Source organism: Pinus tabuliformis, chromosome 7, assembly GCF_031772625.1.
Source record: "Pinus tabuliformis cultivar Carrire ecotype Pingquan chromosome 7, CPIR1, whole genome shotgun sequence".
NCBI lineage: Eukaryota > Viridiplantae > Streptophyta > Pinopsida > Pinales > Pinaceae > Pinus > Pinus tabuliformis.
The window spans coordinates 872,615,044-872,636,713 of NC_142293.1; the positions used below are offsets into that span (position 1 = coordinate 872,615,044).

Genomic DNA, 21,670 nt, shown 5'->3' on the forward strand with positions numbered 1-21,670 from the left:
TCAGATACCCCACCAGAGCCAGGTTTCGCTCTCAGGCCCCTGACTCTCTGGGTATCAGCCTCATCACCTCTCCCCCTCCTCTAAAGACGACTAGAGGCAGACCCTCCTCCCTATCCAAAGCTAAGCTACAAGCTGGGGAAGAGATTGTTGCGGGCAAACAACATGCCATCGATTGGGTACTTAGAGCAGTGAATACCCAAGAGCCCCCTCCTCCATGAAATTTCTCTCCTTCAATTGTAGAGGGTTGGCTAGCCCTGCAAAAAAATTAGCCATGAGGAGACTGCTCTCAGCAGAACCCGTTGATATTCTTTTTCTACAAGAAACCCTAGGCCAGGGTTGTGTCATTACCCACCTCCTGGAATCCTGGCTACCTGGATGGACTTTCCATACCCTAGATGCATCAGGGAGGTCAGGGGCTCTTGCACTAGGGGTAAAAAATCGATCTATCAGAATTTGTAATGTGTGGGGGAGTTCGGGCCACGTAGGAGCTTATATATATTCCTCAGAGCTTGATATTGAGCTCAGGATCCTAAACATTTATGGCCCCTGTCACAACAGGGAGGAATTTTGGAGCAGACTCCGAGACTCTCACATCCTTCAAAAGGACAATCTCGTTCTGGGGAGGGGATCTAAACTTCTCCATTGGCTTTGCGGAATCATGGGGACACAATGCCCAAAGGGATATCCTCTTAGATTTTTTCGAGGCCAATCTGGAGGATCATAATCTCATAGATATCCCCTCCCCAAAAATATTGCCCACTTGGAGGAACAACAGATCAGGAGCGGACAGTCTCTCTAGAAGACTAGATAGATATCTCATTAAGGAGCATATGCTAACCTTGGGGCAGGGATATAGACAGTGGGTGGGCTCTGGCGGAATATCAAACCATAGGCCGATCTATTTGGAAATCAGAGGAGGTATGAACAAACCAAAAGGTCCTTTCAAATTTAATGCAGCATGGTTGAGGGACGCTGAATATATCCAACTAGTAACAAATTACTGGAGGACTCATCCCCCAGCGGCAGAAAGGACTATATCGGAAGGATTTGCAAAAAACCTAAAAGAACTCAAGAGCCTCTCAAAGAAATGGGCTCATAAGAAGAGAACACAGGAAGACCATACTCTCAAACAAACTGAAGAAGCCATTGAGAAGTATGAAAATGACCATGAGGGGATCTTCTCCTCCCCTGAGCACAAAGAGCAGATAACCTCTCTGCTAGCTAAGAGAAACTAGATTCTGAAGGACAGAGAAGAGAGCTGGAGATTGAGAAGCAGAGCCATCTAGATTAAGGAAGGGGATGACAATACCAAGTTCTACCATAAATTTGCAAATGGGCGGAAAGCTATCAATACTATTTGGCAGCTATCAGATGAACAAGGAGAACCAGTGAACACCTTTCCCCGACTGGCAGCTATGGCCTCTGCCCACTTCAGAAACATCTATAAGTCACCACCAAATGCCACCCTGGGAGACATAATGAAGACAGCCCAACTATTCCCAAGGTTTGTAGAACAAGAAGAAAGTGGGGAATTGACAAAGGAGGTCTCCCTGAGAGAACTAGAGGACACTCTCAAATGGTTTAAGCGAGATAAAAGCCCTAGTCTGGATGGCTGGAATGTGGAATTCTACCTGGCCTTTTTTGATACTCTAGGGGGGGACCTATTACAAGTTATAGACGGATGCAAAGCCTCTGGAAGAATGTATGAGGCCTATAACTCAACCTTTATCGCCCTTATTCCCAAATCGGACAATCCCACATCCTTCAATGATTTCCTTCCCATCTCCTTATGTAACTGTATCTACAAGATCATCTCCAAGATTATAGCAAAATGACTCTGTCCAATCTTATCCAACCATATCTCAGCTGAACAATTTGCATTTTTACAGAATAGACAAATACATGAAGTGGTCGGAACGGCACAAGAGATTCTACATTCTATCCAGACCCACAAGCTAAAGGGTATGGTCCTGAAAGTTGACCTCTCGAAAGCCTTTGATAGAGTCAACTGGCTATACATCAGAATGCTCTTAACGCACTTGGGTTTCCCATATGAATTCATAAGATGGATTATGAGCTGTATCACTAATGTAACATTCAGCGTTCTCGTAAATGGTGCAGCCTCTCCTTTCTTCCACTCCAAAAGAGGCCTCAGGCAAGGATGCCCATTGTCCCCACTCCTCTTCTTACTCATTATGGAAGGTCTCAGTCATTTGATAAAGGAGGAACATCGAAGAGGTAGACTAAGGGGGATCCGCGTCACTGAAGGATGCACATTAACACACTTGCTATTTGTAGACAATGTGCTACTTTTCCTTAATGGGAGTATAGGAGATGTGACTGCACTTCAATTCCTTCACTATATTCCTAGCCGCCACTGGCATGTTGGTTAACAATGAAAAATCCTCTATAACGGCTATAGGATGCACACCATACGAGATTCAGTATGCCTTAAGAAGATTCCCCTATAACCTGCTGCAACTGGACAAAGGATTAAAATATTTGGGTTATAGATTAAAACCACATGGTTATAAGAATGCTGATTGGATCTGGCTCATAACCAAATTGGAGAAAAGGCTAAACATCTGGTATCTAAAATATTTATCAAGAGCAGGAAGACTGATACTCATAAAAGCAGCGCTGGAAGCAACTCCAGTATATTGGATGTCTTTAGCATGGATTTCTAAAGGAATATTGGCCAAAATTAAAAACCTATGTTGCAGATTCCTGTGGAGAGGGAATCAGCCTGAAAGGATTTTTGCCTAGTCAAATTGGGGCTCTTTGGCACTCCCAAAGAAGTGGGGAGGATGGGGTATCAAAAGACTAGACTCTTTCTCCACAACCATGGTGGCCAAACTAGGGTGGCAGCTAGTCACATCGCATAGCCTGTGGACTAAGGTGGCCACATCTAAATACATAGCTCCTTTAAATCTTATGGACTAGATTCGACAACCTCAGTGGACACAAGTTGGAAAATCGAACATATGGAAAGCAGTCCTACAAGCTATGCCCCTTATCAGGGATGGACTCACATGGAGAATAAAGTCAGGAGAAGTTGTTAAAATAGGGATGGACCCATGGATTGGATGCAGGAACGCTCACAGACTCCCACAGGAGCTTAGAACATACCTCACTTTCAGAGGGATCTCACATCTTAACCAAATAGCAAACAATGACCACTCTACATTTTTGCAACAAGCATGGAAATTTGGGAGGACATTACAGATCCCTCGACAATGGCAGCAGCATTGGAAAGAATACACGGAGGCGCTCATAGAATCCCATATCAAGATACAAGAAGGGGAGGATGAGCTAATCTGGGCACATGCGAAGCATGGAAGATACTCACCTAAGGAGGGATACATAACTCTTATGAACTCATTGAAACCACCGCAGTGTGAATCGTGGTGGAGAAGTATACGGAAACTAAAATCACCCCCCAGGTCTAGGCTCCTCATGTGGACCATTCTGCGTCACAAAATCCCAATAGGAGAAAATTTGATCAAGAGATCTTTTCATGGACCCTTTTGGTGCGGCCTCTGCAAAGCCGACAACGAATCTGGGAATCATCTCTTTCTTACTTGCCCATGCACAAGGGAGCTATGGAATACTATTCATTCTCATATACCCTTGCTCCCTAGGTGGCAGGGAACAACTGTTCAGGAAGCCTGGGAGGGTTGGTGGTCCTCTGTATCCTCAGAAAAAAACAAAAAACATCCCTTTACTTACTTGATGGGCCATCTGGATTGTCTGAAACATAATTATCTTTCAAAATTCTGACCCCCACTGGCTGGCCATCACTGCACAAATCCTAGCAGACTACCAACAGATTCCAGAGGAGGAAACAAATCCCAATCCCAGGCATATCATACCCGAGAGCATAAACCAATCCCACCCCTGGGCATACTTTGATGGCTTAGCTCAAGACATTGGATGTGGGGGAGGAGCTGTCCTCCATATTACAACAAATCATATTTACAAAATCCAAATGTGTTTGGGCAAAGGGACGAACAATTTTGCTGAGCTTTCGGCAACAAAATACACCATTCATTTTGCTTTGGAAAAACAATGCATAAACTTACAACTATTTGGAGATTCAAAAACTATATGCAATTGGATAAACAAAGTTACAATTTGTCATGCTTTTTCTCTGAGACACATCATGGAAAAAATTTTCAGACTCATAAATTTATTTAACACATTTACTTGTCAACATATATACAGGGAGTGGAACACAGCTGCCGATCTACTATCCAAGGAAGCAGCGCACAGACCTATAGGAACTTGGAGCATACTGGAGCAAACTAATGGAACCTTCCATCAGTATTATCATAGACCTTTTATAGAAATATCAAATTAGTAAAGCTCAATGGGAGCTGGACTTGAAGTTTTGCTATATATTTTTGTTGTCTTTATATAAATATTATATGAAGGTTTTTACCAAGCAATTCTCCACATGACAGTTATTTTTTTTTATACTCTCTGTGTAGAGTAAGTACATAAATCATATTGAAAATCATAGCTCAATGCAGTGTCTCCCTGCGTGGAGTACACCTCTCTCTATTTTGAATACTCAACAGGATAGGCTTCTAGCCCATAGTGCAGTATATGCCACTGGCATTTGCAAAATGTAATTTTCCTCATTAATGAAAATTACGACTTTTTACAAGGGAAAAAAAACTGTGGCTTCCATTTGTAATGCAATGAATATTAAAAAAAGAAAAAAAAATCAACAGTGAACAATCCTTCAACAAAAATTAAATATATTAGGGTTGTCTGCCCAACGAAACAATAAGTTCCTTCACCCAATAATCCACAGTATAGTTCCTAATTGCAAATACTTAATGAACCATTATACTAACCTATTCAATTTATTGTTGCTATCCTAATTATAACTCACTGTATGATTTCATGTCTAGCAATGATAATATTTGTTTCTTAGGGAAAACCAACTTCATTGTATAGAGTTCGACCCTCTTATTTGTTGAAAATGTAACTAATATTGGTCTTCATAATTGTTGTCTAGCTCATTACATGATGTAATCCATATATAATTGTAAAAAGAAGAAAAGGAAAATTATTATAAAACTCAAAGAAAATTAAGCATGGGCTTCATGCTCACTTGATTATGTTTCTAGGTCTAAGCACCCATTGAGTGCTTCTAAGGTTAATTCATGAGTCATTGTCATTGTCCTTACGTTCTAGACCCTTCTTGGGCTTATTATGTCAAAGAAAGAAAATTTATTTCATGTAAAATGGTCATATATCTCTCCTCCACCAAGTCAACTTACCCTTCCATCAAGTCAAAATCATTGAAGGGATTTGACCACATCAGAAGACTATATATGAGCAGTGTATTCAACCTTTTGTGGCATCCATCCAAGCAAGATTTGATCTGCCATCCCAACAAGTTCAAAGGCAAGAAAAAGGAAGAGAAAAGGCTTGTAGAAGGAAGGAAAACCCTAACGAAGGAAGAAGGAACCCTAGCAAAGAAAGGAAGGTCGGTCTCCTCTTGTTTTGCCTCACACGTGCGAAAATTTCGATTTGCAAGAGGACCGAAAATTGCAGGGCTGCACTAGAGGCCGAAATTCTGATGCAGGAGGGCCAAAATTTGTGATTGAAGCAGGATTGAAGAGGGTTGACTTTTGTTGACTAGAAGCAAACTTTTGTCATCTTCAAAGGACTTTGTTGGGAGGCCGACTCGGTGGTTTGGAGGAGGTCTTTGTCTTGGTCAAAGGGTCTTGGTTGTCTCATTTGATTTGGTTGCTGAAGAAGAGAAGAGAAATTTTGGGTTTTCCCCTAGAAGAGGGGCTTTGCCCGAGCTGAGAACCTACATATTGTGTCACTTGTTGTCCTGATCTTCATGCTTTTGGTTTTGATAGTTTCTTGATGATAAGAAGATAAAAGAAGACATAAAAAAAGCTAATTAGAAATCAAATACATCACAATTAATTATCAAGAGAAGAAAATATTCTGCCTTTCTGATTTTCTAACACGGTATCAGAGCTAAGGTGAAGAAAGGAAAAAGGCAGCTTGAAAATCATTTGCTCTTTAGAAAGGATTCAAGAAGAAAGAAGAGAAGTTTTGGACTCTCGAAATTTGTTTTGGAAGAAGTATTGGATTAGTAAGCAACCTTTCGGAAGTTCTATGTAAGACCTCATCAGAAGTGACATTATCAAATATAATTATGGCATCATCAATGAAATCCGAAAATAAACTCGAAGGAACCTCTAACTTTAGAGCATGGCAGACAAGGATGAGCCTCATCCTTGCAAGAAATAAAGTATTGGATCTAGTACAAGGAAAAGTCAAAGAACCAACTGATGATGTTGGAAAGGAGAAGTAAAAGGAAAATGACATTATAGCCATGAGCCTAATTGTGGATGGAGTTAAAGACAACTTGATTCCCTACATATCCACGCTAGATACTTCAAAGAAAATGTACGATGCTCTCTCCAAGTTATTTACAATCAAGAATATTGGACAAGTGGCAAGTCTAAAGAATGAACTTTGAACTGTCAAAATGACCAAAGATGATACAGTATCTTCTTACTTTGTAAGGATTGCCCGTATAAGAGATGAATTACAAGCAGTTGATGAAATAATCCTTGATAAGGAACTTGTGATTGTTGCCCTACTAGGACTACCAAAGTCTTGGAATGCCTTTGCAGCAAGAATAAGTAGTTGGAAAAATTCTCCCTCTTTTGAGGAAATGTGGTCTATCTGTACTCAAGAAGAAGCTCATCTTGCCTTTATAAGAGGTAAGCAAGAAGATGAAGAAAATACCACCTCAAATGCCTATTCTGCCCATTTCAAGAAGAAAGGAGGAAATAATAAATTTAAAGGGTCAAAGAAAAATCATGGGAAGATTGACCTTTCTAAAATAGAATGCTATCATTGTCACAAGATGGGACATTATAAGAACCAATGCCCCGATAATCCTAAGAACAAGAAAAGAGAAAGAGACCAAGCTACAGTTGCCACTGATGATAATCCTCCAAAGAAGACCAAAACTAAGGATTCTGAAGTCAAAGACTTATTCTATTAAGTCTTTAGGGATGTTATCCCTTGTATATCCTTTATCTATAGTATAGGTCATTGTTTTTAGGCTTTGTAGAATTTTCTCTTATAATTAACTCTAGGATTAATCTTTCTTTTGATTCCTAGGGTTTGTAGATCTAATATGTTTTGATAGAAAGTTCTTGAGTTGTTTTGATAAGTTGAAGGAATCCCTCAAAATGTCTGGATCGATGCAAAATCAAGAGGGAGCTTCTACTTTTCTCAAAAGATAAGTATTCTTTATTCCTTTCATTACCTCGTTGATTTCCTCTATATATTTAGCTTTATTTTTTTTGCTTGATTATAATCCTTTCCTTGTGTTTTCCTTGAAAGAAGGTTTACAAGAATATTCTAAAGAAAGGATTGTGGCCAGATTCAAAGGGAGTCTACAAAAGGAAGACATGAGTTATGTAAGAAGCTTTATTGCAAAGAAAGCCCTTCAAGGTTTGTAAAAAGAGCAACTCAAGGTCTGTTTAAGATCATAAGATTTGAAGCAGGTCTTCATCATGAAAGAAGGTACGATCATTTTTGTTTTTAAAATTGCTTTATATTAATAACTCTCTCATCTCTAGGGTTTTTGTAATAGAGTCTTAAATATTCTTATATTGTTGGGATGTTTTCTAGATAAAAATCAACCCTTGTAGTATTATCTTTTACTACTTTGGTAAAACCCTAGCTTTTTTGGGTTTGCTAATAGTAGCCAAGGTTTACGACAAAACCCTAGCAAAGGTTGATGTAAGAAGTTAAGAACTTAGGGCATGAAAGTGAAACCCTAGGTGTAAATGTTTTCACTATGATTGAAACCCTAACAAGGTTTAGATTTTGGATATTTATGGTTTAATTCCTTATTGAAGTCTTAATAACTCTAGATGTTTTCCTTGAGATGACATAATTTGATAAAGTTAATTTCATGCTCTTGTACATATATATTTGTGCTTGGTTGTACTTGCTAATAAGATTTGCAAGTACATAGTTCTCAAGAGGTTGTAAAGATGTGTGCCTATCTCATACTTGATGATGACTTTATGATATTATTGAAGAAGAATGCCCACCTCATACTTGATGATGATTTTATGATGATATTGAGCATGATGAAAAGAGGGAGTTGTAATAACCCTGATGACATTGAAGTTTACATTGATGACCTTGTTGCCATATAAATGAATTTATGAAAGGTCGAAGTTCTCTAATAATATGATGATGCAAAAGAAAGAGTCTATGTAGCTAGAAGAATGAAGTTGTTGATGATGGACTTATCTCCCTAAGTTAAGAGGTAGCTTGGATGTATTTCTTTTATGAAGAAAAGTGTAGATCCTCCATAGTTGAGAAGGAGGACATGATGTATAGTAAAGGCCATGAAGAAAGAATAAGATTGGAGAATGGCTAAAGCACTACTAATGGTTACTCTTGTTTGATGAAGTTGTGAACAAAGACTCGGTTGTTTTGAGAAGTGTTGAGGTTGAGTTTGGTGTTGCTTAAGAGGTTGGACTTTCGTTGAGATTTGTTTGGATATTATGATGAATTAAGCAGCATCAAAATGGTTGAGGACCCCAGATTTTATGTTAGCATATTGATAGTAAGTACTAAGAACCAATATATTGGAAGTTTGACATTGGTTGGGGTCGTGGAGCTACAGTATGAATGAACACGTAGTTGATGTGTTGATCTCTCCCTGAGAAGTTTGAATATTTATCAAGTATGCTTGGATTGATGGATATCTCTGATTCGCTTGAGAGTGAGAGATGAGTACCTTAGGCTACATGCCCGTATGATGGTACTTGGTAGGACATCTTGGCCTGGTTGGTATTGAGATCTCAGTTATAGTTTGGCCTTGACGATGTCTAGATCCCTGTTAGGGAGGGTATCTTGGTCTTGATGATATGGAGCTTTGTTTCAGTGTTGATATCTTGACCTTGATGATACCTAGATCACTGTGAGGGTTGGTGTCTCGACATGGAGGCCTAGATGGTATCTATATCCAGTTGGATTGATACCAAGGTTGTAGCCTGATGGTACCTATAGTGGCAAGTTGCCTTGATGACACCTTAGTCCCTGTTGAGTTAGTGTCTTGGCAAATAGCCTTTGATGACACTTGATGATACCTTGGTAGTTTTTGGCCTTGATGGTATCTACCATTGGATATGTTGTTGTACTCTTCTTGGAACACTTCAAATTGAGGTCATCCTTGTACCGGTTGAACAATTATGAATACCTCCCTAGTTAAGAGGGAGTGTTGAAAATGTAACTAGTATCAGTCTTCATAATTGTTGTCTAGCTCATGACATGATGTAATCCATATGTATTTGTAAAAAGAAGAAAAGAAAAATTATTGCAAAACTCAAAGAAAAATATTTTTATAAGCATGGGTTCATGCTCACTTAATTATGTTTCTAGGTCTAAGCACCCATTGAGTTCTTCTAGGGTTGAGTCATGAGTTATTGTCATTGTCCTTATATTCTAGACCCTTCTTGGGCTTATTATGTCAAAGAAGGAAAAATTATTTCATGTAAAATGGTCATATATCTCTCCTCCACCAAGTCGACCTACCCTTCCATCAAGTCAGCCTCAATGAAGGGATTCGACCACATCAGAAGACTATACATAAGCAGTGTATTCAGCGTATTATGGCATCCATCCAAGTAAGATTCGATCTGCAATCCCAAGGAGTGTGAAGGCAAGAAAAAGGAAGAGAAAAGGCTTGTAGAAGGAAGAAAAACCCTAGCGAAGAAAGGAAGGCTTATTTCCTCTTGTTTTGGCTCACACATGCGAAAATTCTAAGTTGCAGGAGGGTCGAAAATTGCAGGTCTGTAGTAGAGGCCAAAATTATGCTGCAGGAGGGCCAAAAACTGTGATTGAAGCAGGATTGAATAGGGTTGACTTTTGTTGACTAGAAGCAGACTTTTGTCATCTTGAAAGGACTTTGTTGGGAGGCTGACTTGGTGGTTTGGAGGAGGTATTTGTCTTGGTCAAAGGGTCTTGGTTGTCTCATTTGATTTGGTTCTTGAAGAAAAGAAGAGAATTTTTGGGTTTTCCCCTAGAAGAGGGGTTTTGCCCTGGTTGAGAGCCTAATATTGTGTCACTTGTTGCCCTAATCTTCATGCTTTTCGTTTTGATAGTTTCTTGATGATAAAAAGATAAAAGAAGACATAAAAGAAGCTAATAAGAAATCAAATACATCACAAGTAATTATTGGGATAAGAAAATCCTTCTGCCTTTTTGATTTTCTAACATTATTTCCTTCACAGTCCACCATGTACTCTCGAGCTTGTTGACTGGTACTATTATGACAGGTTGCTGGAGGGGAAAATCCACCTTCTCTGTGAACCGTTTTTCAGCCCTGTGGCTGTGACCCTGTGACTGATTGTTAGTCTGTTTTCCCCAGACTTGCTTGGATCATTTTGTTGTTCCAAACAGAGCCACAGTGATGTCCTCTGATGTATCTTTGTTGACACATAAATGTTGAACCTTGAAAGAGCAACATCAACCCACAACGGTATCAAAGATGATCTTTCTTGTCTTGCAATGGACCTAATACATGACCTCAAATAGGCTCTTCCTTGTGGGCCAAAGATCAAACTAGAATAACTCCAATGAAAAATGTTGTACCAAAATAAGGAAAATAGGTATCTAGCTAGGGTGGGATTAGCTCCACCGAAACTAGACAAAGGATTAGCTAGGGTGGGATCACCTCCATCGAAACTAATCGAGAAGAAGGGGTCTTAAAACCTTCAAGTCTTAGGCTCAAGAAAATCAGAAATATTCCAATCCAAATTGATGATTCAAATTGATTCCAACTCTCCTTTATATATAGATTCCCTCAAGGGGTTTCCCAAATGTGAGAGATTAAAGGTGCTCCTTCCAGCCAATCTGTCCTGTGCCTCTTCCATTTACATATTTGGAGGAATCTGCTACTACAATCTGCTCTCCCTTGTGGCCCCTGTTTTCACCAACAATCTGTTCCATACAATGTTGCACGAAGCGGGGGCGAAGCGGAAGCGTTTTTTGGAAGCAGGGATGCGGAAGCGTCATTTTCCAAAAATCTAGGAAGCGAAGCGTCTGCGGAAGCGTCTGCTATATATATATACATTTGCATTTATACTCAAAACAAACATCCCAAATACCAAATTAATTGTAGAAGACATGAAAACATGCATATTTTTACATAAATCAAGATAGATATAACATCCATTGCAAATTAATGATTAATTATTCGAGCATCAACCATTTAGATGCATCAACCATCTAGAATCTAGATTCTTCTCCTCTTGTCTAGCCTTTGCCTCTACCTCGATTGTCTAGGGATATTAGTCAACATTGCCCAATTTTGATCAAACTACCTAATTCAAGACTTAAAATATGGTAGAAAAAGCTTAACATGCTTGATCGATGATTTTGACTTGATTGAAAGGTAATTTTTTGCTAAGGGCGTGCCGCGTGACAAAGGAGTTCAACAATTAACACCACCAACACTAGGGTACATATAGGGCTTGGTGCTCTTGATTAAATGCTAATCGCATATCTTCATACTTGATATAATCTAATGAAATGCAACAATCCCATTGATCCTGAATTCCTGAAAACTGTTAAGTCTGCTGAATTTTGAATAGGATATGAAATTCTATTTTCTCCATATGAAGTCCAATGAGGCTGGAACCACTCTCAAACATCCTGAGTCATTTCATGGTAATGTTAAAAATTTAAGTAAAATGATGAAAATGAAAAATAAAGGAGAATGTCACTTTTACTTTAAGAATTTAACATTACCATGAGGGAGCATCTGCCATATTTATATTTTTTTTTTGCCTTCATTCATCACCCTAACCCAAGGTGGACCCACCCCCAACAAGCAAACTCACCTAAAATTTAAAATAAATAAATAAATAAAAATAAAAATAGAAATTGAAAAAAAAACGATTTTCTAAACGCTTTTTCGGAAGCTTTTCCGGAGGCGTACGGGAAGCGTACGCTTCCTCCTCCGAAGCGCCACGCTTCCGACGCCCGAAGCGTCGTACGAAGCGCGCTTCGGCGCTTCCGTACCATGCTTCCGAATTTCCAAGAAGCGGCAAAAAATTCGGAAGCGCGCTTCCCGCCAAGCTTCCTAGGCGCTTCCGTACGAGACGCGCTTCGGGGCTTGGAACCGTGGGGGGGGGGGGGGCGCTTCATGCAACATTGGTTCCATATACACTATTGTGCTGTCCTTGTACTGAGGGTGAGTTTCCAGAGTGACTTCAGCTAGTTTGTCATGTGTAGTTCTAATGAGCTTCTTCCTAAGTGTAGATTCGGGGACAAAATATATCTCATCTTCCACCTTGTACCTGTCAACATGAATGAGTTCATCCGATAATTCACAAGCAAGCTTATTCTTGGAGTACTCCACTAATAGGTGAGCTCTCCAATCTATCATAAGCGTGCATGTGTCAGGTCCATCGTCCTCTTTCACACCAAGCTTCCTCCCCACATTCTCAATTTCAAATGATTGCATAGTAGCCATCATATCTAATTGCACATGGTCAATATTGTCTACAGTAGGTTGTACCTTCTTTTCAGAAATTTGATTCTGCAAGTTTGTCTCTTCCTTTCCCTATAGCACATGTAATCTGCAATGTTCTGTTTGACAATTTGATTCTTTTTTCTCCATCAAACCTGTGTCTGGATTAACGGGAAGGACATTTGGCCCTTCACTTAGCACATAATTTTCAACAAGGCAGTGCGATCCTTCTCTGTCCTTCACATGTATCTCATAGTTGTCAACAAGTTTCTGTGATCCCTCGTTATCCTCCAAAGATGCCTTGTTATTTTCAGCGACACAATTTGATTCTTCTTTGTTCCCTTCTGTAGAAAATCCACGAAATTCTACAACTGCTTATATGAACAATCTGAAATCTAATTTCTTTTCATATAGACACAGAATTTCTCTACTTATTTGCAGTGGAATAGGAACAGAAATAAATACACAATCACATAATTCAACAACACAATTTTTCTAGGGAACCCAACTGGGAAAACCCTCTGCTTGATTGAGAATCTTATTGAAGAAGAATGAGCAATAGATCTCTTACAATACAATATAGTTTCAATAGAGAATACAATGATCTTCCTGCTTGAACTAAGCTTGAAACCCCTGCAAGACCCCTGATCCTTATGCCTTCTTGCCTTGCCTAGATGAGCTCTGAAATCCTTGCACAAATCCTAGGAAATAAGCCCCTATTTCCTAGCGCATGAGCTGCTCCTATTTCTTAGGAATTAGCCCCTATTTCCTAGTGCATTCCCAAGGCAATTCTTCCTTCTTCAATACTCGCACAAGCTCCTCTTGCACGTTCTTTCCCTCACAAGCTCACAAGCTCATAAAGTCATGCTCAATAATTATGATTACAAATATGTCTTTGCTCTTCCTTATAAGCAATTCAAAAGGCTAAATCTGGCAAGTCAATATTTTAGGAATCGAACTGGTGATTGAGCTATAAACTGAGTTGAAGTGGCTCGTGCAACTCGTCCTAAGTCTTGATCTAGAATTAGAGACTTGTCACTCGTCCTTTTCCAAGTTAACTCGCACTAGAAGACAATGAACTTGGCCTTCCATTTTTGCACATTAATTAACTGCTTCATAACTCATCCTAACTTTTAGGAACTCATCCTAAATTTTAGGAACTCGTCCTAATTTGTAGGGACTTATCTTAAATCTTAGGAATTCATCCTAACTTATAGGAATTAGCTCCTAACTTATAGGATTGGTTCCTAAATTATAGAAATTCGAGCATGCTAAGGAAGAACTCCTTGAGGTCCCTTTGATTAAGGCACAAATCAAGGAACCCTTTCTCGCCATCAATTTCAAAACCTTCAAATGTCTTGTGATATTCAGAGAGGTGATTCACTGATTTGGCATTTCTCTGTCCTCCTCAAAGGACTTCCGATCTGCAGTAATGAAATCTAATCCTTCCATGTTCTGTACAAAAGGTCCCTAATTATTAAACTCCTGATGTATTACATAAGAATTTTGCATGCCTGGCACCTATCGAACCACAAAAGTAGCATCCTATCACATAAATACTTTATTAACAAGAACTTGAGGATGCCCACTTTAGAAGAGTCATCTGTCTACTTGAGAAGGTTGATTGTATCTATGTTTATTCATTATGATGGAATATTATTGATGGTGATTGTTGGTTACTTCACTCATTGATGGAGTGCTCCACCTTTGGAGATTACGTGACACAATTTCTCTTCCTTGGGCAATTAATCCGTAAGGGACATTACAGACTGATTCAGCAAGAAAATGACTATGTGACATCCCACTAGTAAAAGGTAACCAGAGAAATGAGGAAATCAATGGAAAAATAACACAGTATCATTCTGCCATTATGCTAGCAATGGAAGCTTGAGTAATGTTGGTGGAATTATCAAAAAACTAATTTGTCCGAGTGTAATTCCACCATTTACCTAGTAAAATTTCAAAGAGCCTTTTACATGTTTGCGGAATGGTTGAAAGGACCTAATATAACTAAGGATTGTTCACGAAGGAAATGCATCCATCTCATGCTAGAAGTGGAATGACTCGAGACTCCACTATAAGAAGAATTAGCACGATACCCACAGAAACAGAAAAAGGGCATAACATTCAGAGAGTTCAACAGCAAATCAAGAGTAGGCAGGAGGCAGCATGATACAGCACAATGCTTAGCACGGTACAATTTTTAGAAAAGCTGAGAGATTTGGGACAGCTGCCAGATTTAGAAGCTGATCAGTGTGTGGACAAGTTTGCATGAGGCCCAGCATAACAGAGACCCAAGAAGACGAGTTATGTTCAGCTCAGCAGGTTTTTATCAGCCAGAAAGTTATCCACTGAACCAGAACAGAACATCTCCAGAAATAATTCTTCTCATAAAACATTATCCTTTGAAATTGTATAATAAGAGGAGGCCAGGCTCGATGAAAGGTTACACTATATTATGTGTGGTGGATTGAAACTTTGATGTCATAATTTTGACAGTGCGGAGTTGAGCTGGCAGCATGGTAGTGTTTCAGTAATTCAACATGATAGGAGTTTTATGTAGATTTATGACAGGTGCTTTATGTTCGTTAAGATTTTGTACTGAAAGTAATAAAAGTTGTCGGCATCCTATTTCGAGCTGCAGAAAATGTAGTTTGAGTTTATTTATTGTGCACCTTTTCAGGATTATTTTTGGCAAGTGCTGCTCCAACAGCTCCTCCCAAAGATCTCCCAAACACGACTATTCTTGATGTATCAATGTCAGTCCTTTGGAGCAGATGTTGTAATGCTGCCTGCTCAGATTTTTCAAGACAGAACCATAGTTTCATTCGTTGCTCAAATGATTATTGAATAAAACTAATCATCCTATTTAACACTAAAAATATTCCATGACAATGTTAAGAGACTCACTTCTGCATCTTTGATAATACCATGTTGTGATGGGTTTCCATCACTTGCTCCATATCTTTGCACAATACAATAAGATACGTGTCAGACCTCCTTACCTGAATATGAACAAGTCCTAAAATATTCCCAAATTGGTGATTAACATGCAAAAGCTTTGTTGCAAAATGTTCTACTAAACATAATAATCTGCTAATACATTGCTAGAGAAGATCTCATAATACAGAATTGAGATGGTTCAGAGATTGGAACAGACCCTCGGTAAGAAAGCATAAAAACATTGCATTTCAATTTCTGTAACAAAATGCGAATGAACTCTAGTCGGTGAGCTATATCTGTAAAGGCAATTGTTAAGGTAATCCCTGAACTGATTTCTCTAGTGCATAATAATTTGCTAAATAGTGCATTTCAGTAATCTTTTATTATATGATTTCTGTCATTTTCTGTAATTTTAGCAGACTGTTCATTAAAACCTCAAGGATACTGCCAGCATTTTCTTGGAGAAACAAAATTGTTGGACCTGCGCCACAAGCATTTGCTAAAGTTAGGATAATATTAGCCATAACCTTCAATCTAAAACTCCAAATATAAGTATATTTGATGCATGCTTACAGCTAAAACATAGAAAAGCAATGAACACCGAAGAAAAAGAACAAATGATCACACAAGTACACATAAACAAGTGTTTGCTGGATGAAAATTGTTATATACATAGCTTTTCTAAGACAAAACCATCCATAAAGGGAAACCTTGGATGAGACAAAAGAGAAGAAAGCCAAAACCTAAAGCTATCTACAAGATAATATTACAACCACTTTCCATATGTGGAATTAAGCATATGTTTGACATTGACTAACTCTCATTGACGCGTTAAGTGTTATCAACATTTTCAAAAGCAAAAGTTTACTGGTGCAAATTGGTAAGACAAAACCACTTAGATTGCAAATGCCCAGAGCAACTTAAGATATGTCCTTAAAAAGATTGTTGGCTGAGACGTTGTTTTATTCATGGCAGAAATGATAATTGAAGTGCGATAATCCATCAATATCCTTAAGTAAACACACAAAAATGGGCATGGATATAACCAAAACAACAATAAATAAATAATTGGAGAACTGTACACATGACCTGCAGGCCAGTCCAATAGATATTTGATAACAAGGGTAACCAATAGGCTACACCGATAATCCCATGCAATGAAAGGGCATGAAAATTACCAGTAAGAAAAAGTCCAAAGCAAACCCCACACACAAAGCCTCCTTACTAGAAACATAACGGTAAGAGAGCATTACTTGGCAAAACCCATAAGAAACATAAAATGAGTTGATAACGTTACTTTTAGCATGTGTTTTGGATTTCTTAATAAGCAATGAGTTTTCAGTGAAATGAACTACATTTCTCATGAAACGGGCCCATTGCTGGAAAAACATGTCAATGCACCAAAAATTTGAAGAAACACAAAATGTGAAATGAGGACGTTAAGCATGTGTCGATGAAACTTTAACCAGCTGTAGTTAGATGTTACAAACATGGCAGCTTGGAAGTGAGTAGTGGGATCTTGCAGGAATGGTAGGTGAAGCACAGAATGATGTTGGCCCCAGAGCAGTGTTGCGGGGGAGCGCCCCCCCTCCTCGATCCCGCTCCCAATCTGCGCTCCGGGCAAGAGCGACTCGGGAGCGGGTCGAGAGCGCGCTCCCTAAAAAAATTTGCGCTCCCTGCCTTTTGCGGGAGCATTTAGCCTTTTTTGCAAAAAATAATTGCAGTAATGTTCCAAATGCAATTTTTTTTCAAAAAAACAAATAAGTTTTGAGTGGGGCAGCTTAATGATCAAGCCTATGGTCCTAGTATTGATATGCGATTCATGGTAATGTTAAATATGCGATTCATGGTAATGGTAATGACTCAGGATGTTTGAGAGTGGTTCCAACCTCATTGGATTTCATATGGAGAAAGTAGAATTTTAGATTTCATTCAAAATCCAGCAGACTTATCAATTTTTCAGGATTTCAAGATTGCGGGTTGCAATGTTTCCATTGAATTTTGTCATGTATTATGGTATGGAAGTTGTATTTAATCAAGAGCACCAATCTCTCTATGTACCTTGATGTTAGTGACATTGGTTGTCGAACTCCTCTATCATGACCCTCCTAAAAATGTACGCATCACTCAAACAAAATCTTGACTTGACATGCTATGCTTTTTCTATCTTATGTTAATGCTTAGAGGGTGATATTAATAACAAAGATACCTCTGGATATTAATGCTTAGAGGGTGATATTAATGACAAAGATCTTGATTTTCCAACGAGACTAAAAAATTAGACATTTCTCGTGGTGGCAAGAGGCCCAAGCATAAGAAATAGATAATAGATTTACTTGTCTTTTCTAGTTTCTAGTAGTTTTTATAACTATTAACTCTTTCATATTTATTATGGTATTTTTTTAAACAATATATGACAATTTAAGTTTGAAGTTGGCAATTATAACTCATTAGTAATGAATTATGAATATGATGCTTCATGAAAGTTGAAAGTTGTTTCATTTTATAACATTTCATTTCATGTTAGATATTATTTGTTGTAATGGTTACACTTAGCTTACAAGTACAACTTTGGTGATCAACGATGATAAATGTTATATATTGAATTTTGAAAGCTTGAAACTATAAGATTGATGAATCTTGAGACTCAATATGTTGTATGTTACTAACTTGTGGATGTGGTTGATGAAGATTATAACTTCTAGATGATTGTTGTTATATGGTTCAATCTATGTTTTTTTATGTTTTTTATATCTAATTATTCTACATGTTTTTGTTGACATATATGTATGAAAATATAAAAAATATATATATTTTATAAAAAAAGCTCCGGGATTCGCCCCTGAAAATGTCGCTCCCGCACCTGTTTTCGCTCCCACTCCCAAGTAACACTGCCCCAGAGATACTAAATGTAAAGCGGTAATTGTTATCATAGTTTTTGTGAAAGATCATGTGCCAATGGTGTTAGTTTTCTGCACCTGATTGCCAAGCATCTGGTTCTCCTTCTGTATGATGTACTTGATGGTTCCAGCACAGAAGACGGAACAGTGATTACAAAGGACACAGTTATGTGGGCAGCAGTAGCGTGAGGAAGCACAGGGACAGTTGTAGCATTCCCACCTAGCACTCCCAATCACGTGGTGAGGAGCCACTAAACAGGAGATTAAAATTCCAGCCCTCAAGAGACCCAGGCACCATTACAACACAGGGATGGCCTCCATAAAGGTTCGCAGCTAATTCAAAATGCATGCAGAGGTGCAATAAATCAATGCACTGGAATAACAGCAATTCATGGCAACCGCATGCCTATGACCAAAATAAACATAAATACACACACAGCATGCATAATGAATATACTTCCATTAGAATAATTAACATCCAATTGCAGATTAATAAACATTAAAAATCCAGTGCTCGAGAGACCCAATCGCCATTACAACACAGGGATGACCTTCATAGAGGTTCAGAGCTAATTCAAAATGCATGCAGAGGTGCAATAATTCAATGCAGTGGAAGAAACAAGCATGGAATAACAGCAATTAATGGCAACCAAATGCCTATAACCAAAATAAACATAATTACACACAGCATGCTAAATGAACATACTTCCATAAGAATAATTAACATCCAATTGCAGATTAATAAACAGGGACAAAACACTTTTCAACAGGAAGTCATCCAAGAAACCAGCTGCATGTGAGCCATTTTCAACCCAACCATAAGCATCCAGTGCAGACACCATCCCCAAGCCAGGTTATGAGGTCACCATGGAGAAGTGTTAATTTTAGGCAACAATGGTATGTTCTATGCTTTACAGCAATTTTACTTCAATTTCTTTATTAGCCCAATATCAATATCCAGTTCAGCAATCACGTCAACATGATAGTAAAATGTAGATAGAACATAAACATAAACAGTAGAAGACAAGCCAAGACAAGAGGACACAAGATGTGGCACCAACGAGGGACAAACCTCATGTGGGGAAACCCTTGATCAATTCTTCTTTTAGTCTTCAATAGTTCAGCAGAGAGAGATAGTACAATTTACAAATCTGATAATTTATAACAGCAGCAAAAGAACCCTAACCAGAAAAGTCAACACTGGTCAACAGGGCAGATTTGACACTCAAAGATTCAGTCAACTTCGGCCTCCAAACAGCAAGATGAAACAGCCCTCAAAACAGTCCGAATTCAGCCCAGTCAAAGTCTGGTCAAACAGTCAACCTGCGGTCAGCCCTAACCACAGTCAATGCTGGTCAAACAGTCAACGGATTGCCTCGATTTCTGTGCCCAGAAATGCAGCCTGCTAGGACAGAATTCCTCCACCCAAAATCACAGCAAAACAAGTCAACGCAGCCCAAAAACAGCCTCTAAAAATTTGGTCAAACCTGGTCAACACAGAAACAGAAAATGCCCTTCCTTTCCTTCGCACGTGTGGAGAGAGTTGCTGCCCAGAAATCCGTACCCAACCAATGAGAGAGAGAGAAAGATGAATGTGAGTGATGTCCAAATGAGGATGAGGCATCATGTATTTATAGGCTAACGTGGAGGATGAATAGACGTGATTATTGGGCTTTTGAGCCTACATGAGTTTGCTGGCCGACCTTGACAATTTGTCCATAACATGAATAAATTCGTATCTTCATTTGTACATGTCATAATCGGATGATCTTTATATCAATCCTGCACCTCTCGGAGAGAGGAATCCAAGAAAAATATCAGCTGTCATAAATAAGATGACCCATGTGGAGTTTGGCCCTAGTTGCCAATTTCAACACTCCCTCTCAACTAGGGAAAACTCCACCTGCTAATCCATCTGCCAATCTGTACCATCTCTGCCATCCATGCACTGCTCTGCTGAACTATGAAGAAGAAGAAGTGATCAAGAATGTATCATACCATTCTCTACTGACCTGAAGTCAGTCCCAATCAAAAGAGAGTGTCTCATGCCACTCTTACTAACCCAAAGTCAGTTCCCATTGATCCCATATCAATATTGTACATCCTAGCATAGGGAGTACGGTAGTACATGATACATCCATCGGTAGTACTATGGTCCCTATCCTCATTTTCCTACTCATTGGCCAGATGCGAGGTACTTCCCATGAGTCCCAAACTGCACAAGTAGGATGTCTCGGCAGAAGAAGGATGAACCACTCATCCTGCTCACATGTCGCCAAGGGGTATCACAGGGGAAGGATGAACCACTCACCTTGTACACAACAAACCACTAGGGGAATGTTGAACCACTCACACTATGGTTGCTCATCGCTCCAAGAAGTACCCCAAGCCCCCCGAGCTCCCAGAGCTCAATGTCAATCTCATACAGGACCCTCATAAGAGGGTCTCTCCACGACTCCAAGTCGTTCTCAGAAGGCCAAGAATTTGACCTTCCCCAGGGGCTTTGTCAAAATATTGGCGACCTGCTCATCAGTCCCAATGTGATGGAGCCTTATTGCTCCTCGTTGTACCATATCCCAGATAAAGTGGTACTTGATATCTATATGCTTGGAGCGATCATGAAACACGAGATTCTCTAATAATCGGATCCCACTCTAGTTGTCGCAGAGGATCACGGTGGTATCCAACACATGTCCAAACCTAAGTTACCAGAAAACGGATACGGGTACGGGGTTTGAAACGGATACGGCAAATTTTCAAAAAATCTGGATACGATACGGCAGGAAACGGCACATAATATATATATATATATATATATATTAAAAATAAAAAATTCATATTACCATTCATATTTCAAAATTCAGAATCTAATTTCTAAATTATCATCTATGATCTATTAAGTCAAAATCTGGGGTTTGATTTAAAATTTTGACTTAATTTCTAAATTAAGTCAAAATCTGGGGTTTGATTTAAAATTTTATTCATGAAACCAAGGCTCCTTCATCAAAGACAAATACTGGGCATAAGTATTATACTATTATGTGAAATATTACCCAGCATCCATCAAATGATAAATCAGCACCCCCAACAGGAATCCCTACTGTTCGAGAAACCAAGAGTGCATATCGAATCTTATGTGTTATTTTAATTTTTAGATAAAACAAGTTGTTTCCTATCATGGAAACAGAATCAATCATTATCAATTCAATCAAATTAAACAACTTTAGTTATAAGAATCAAAACAGCACACCCAATGTTAATAGTTTGATGTGATATATAG

At 38.8% G+C, this 21,670-nt stretch overlaps 1 protein-coding gene across 1 annotated transcript in view; it reads right to left on the minus strand.

Moving 5' to 3' along the window:
• The window catches only part of WAV2 (alpha/beta-Hydrolases superfamily protein), a 135,046-nt gene that overhangs the window by 103,673 nt on the left and 9,703 nt on the right, over positions 1–21,670 (minus strand). Inside the window, exons 2-5 of the mRNA XM_089459069.1 lie at positions 15,936–15,971; positions 15,708–15,786; positions 15,458–15,512; positions 15,223–15,339 (exon numbers count right to left, since the gene is read on the minus strand). Coding sequence (XP_089315195.1) covers positions 15,223–15,339; positions 15,458–15,512; positions 15,708–15,786; positions 15,936–15,971 — 287 coding nt within the window. The remainder of the gene's footprint in view (positions 1–15,222; positions 15,340–15,457; positions 15,513–15,707; positions 15,787–15,935; positions 15,972–21,670) is intronic.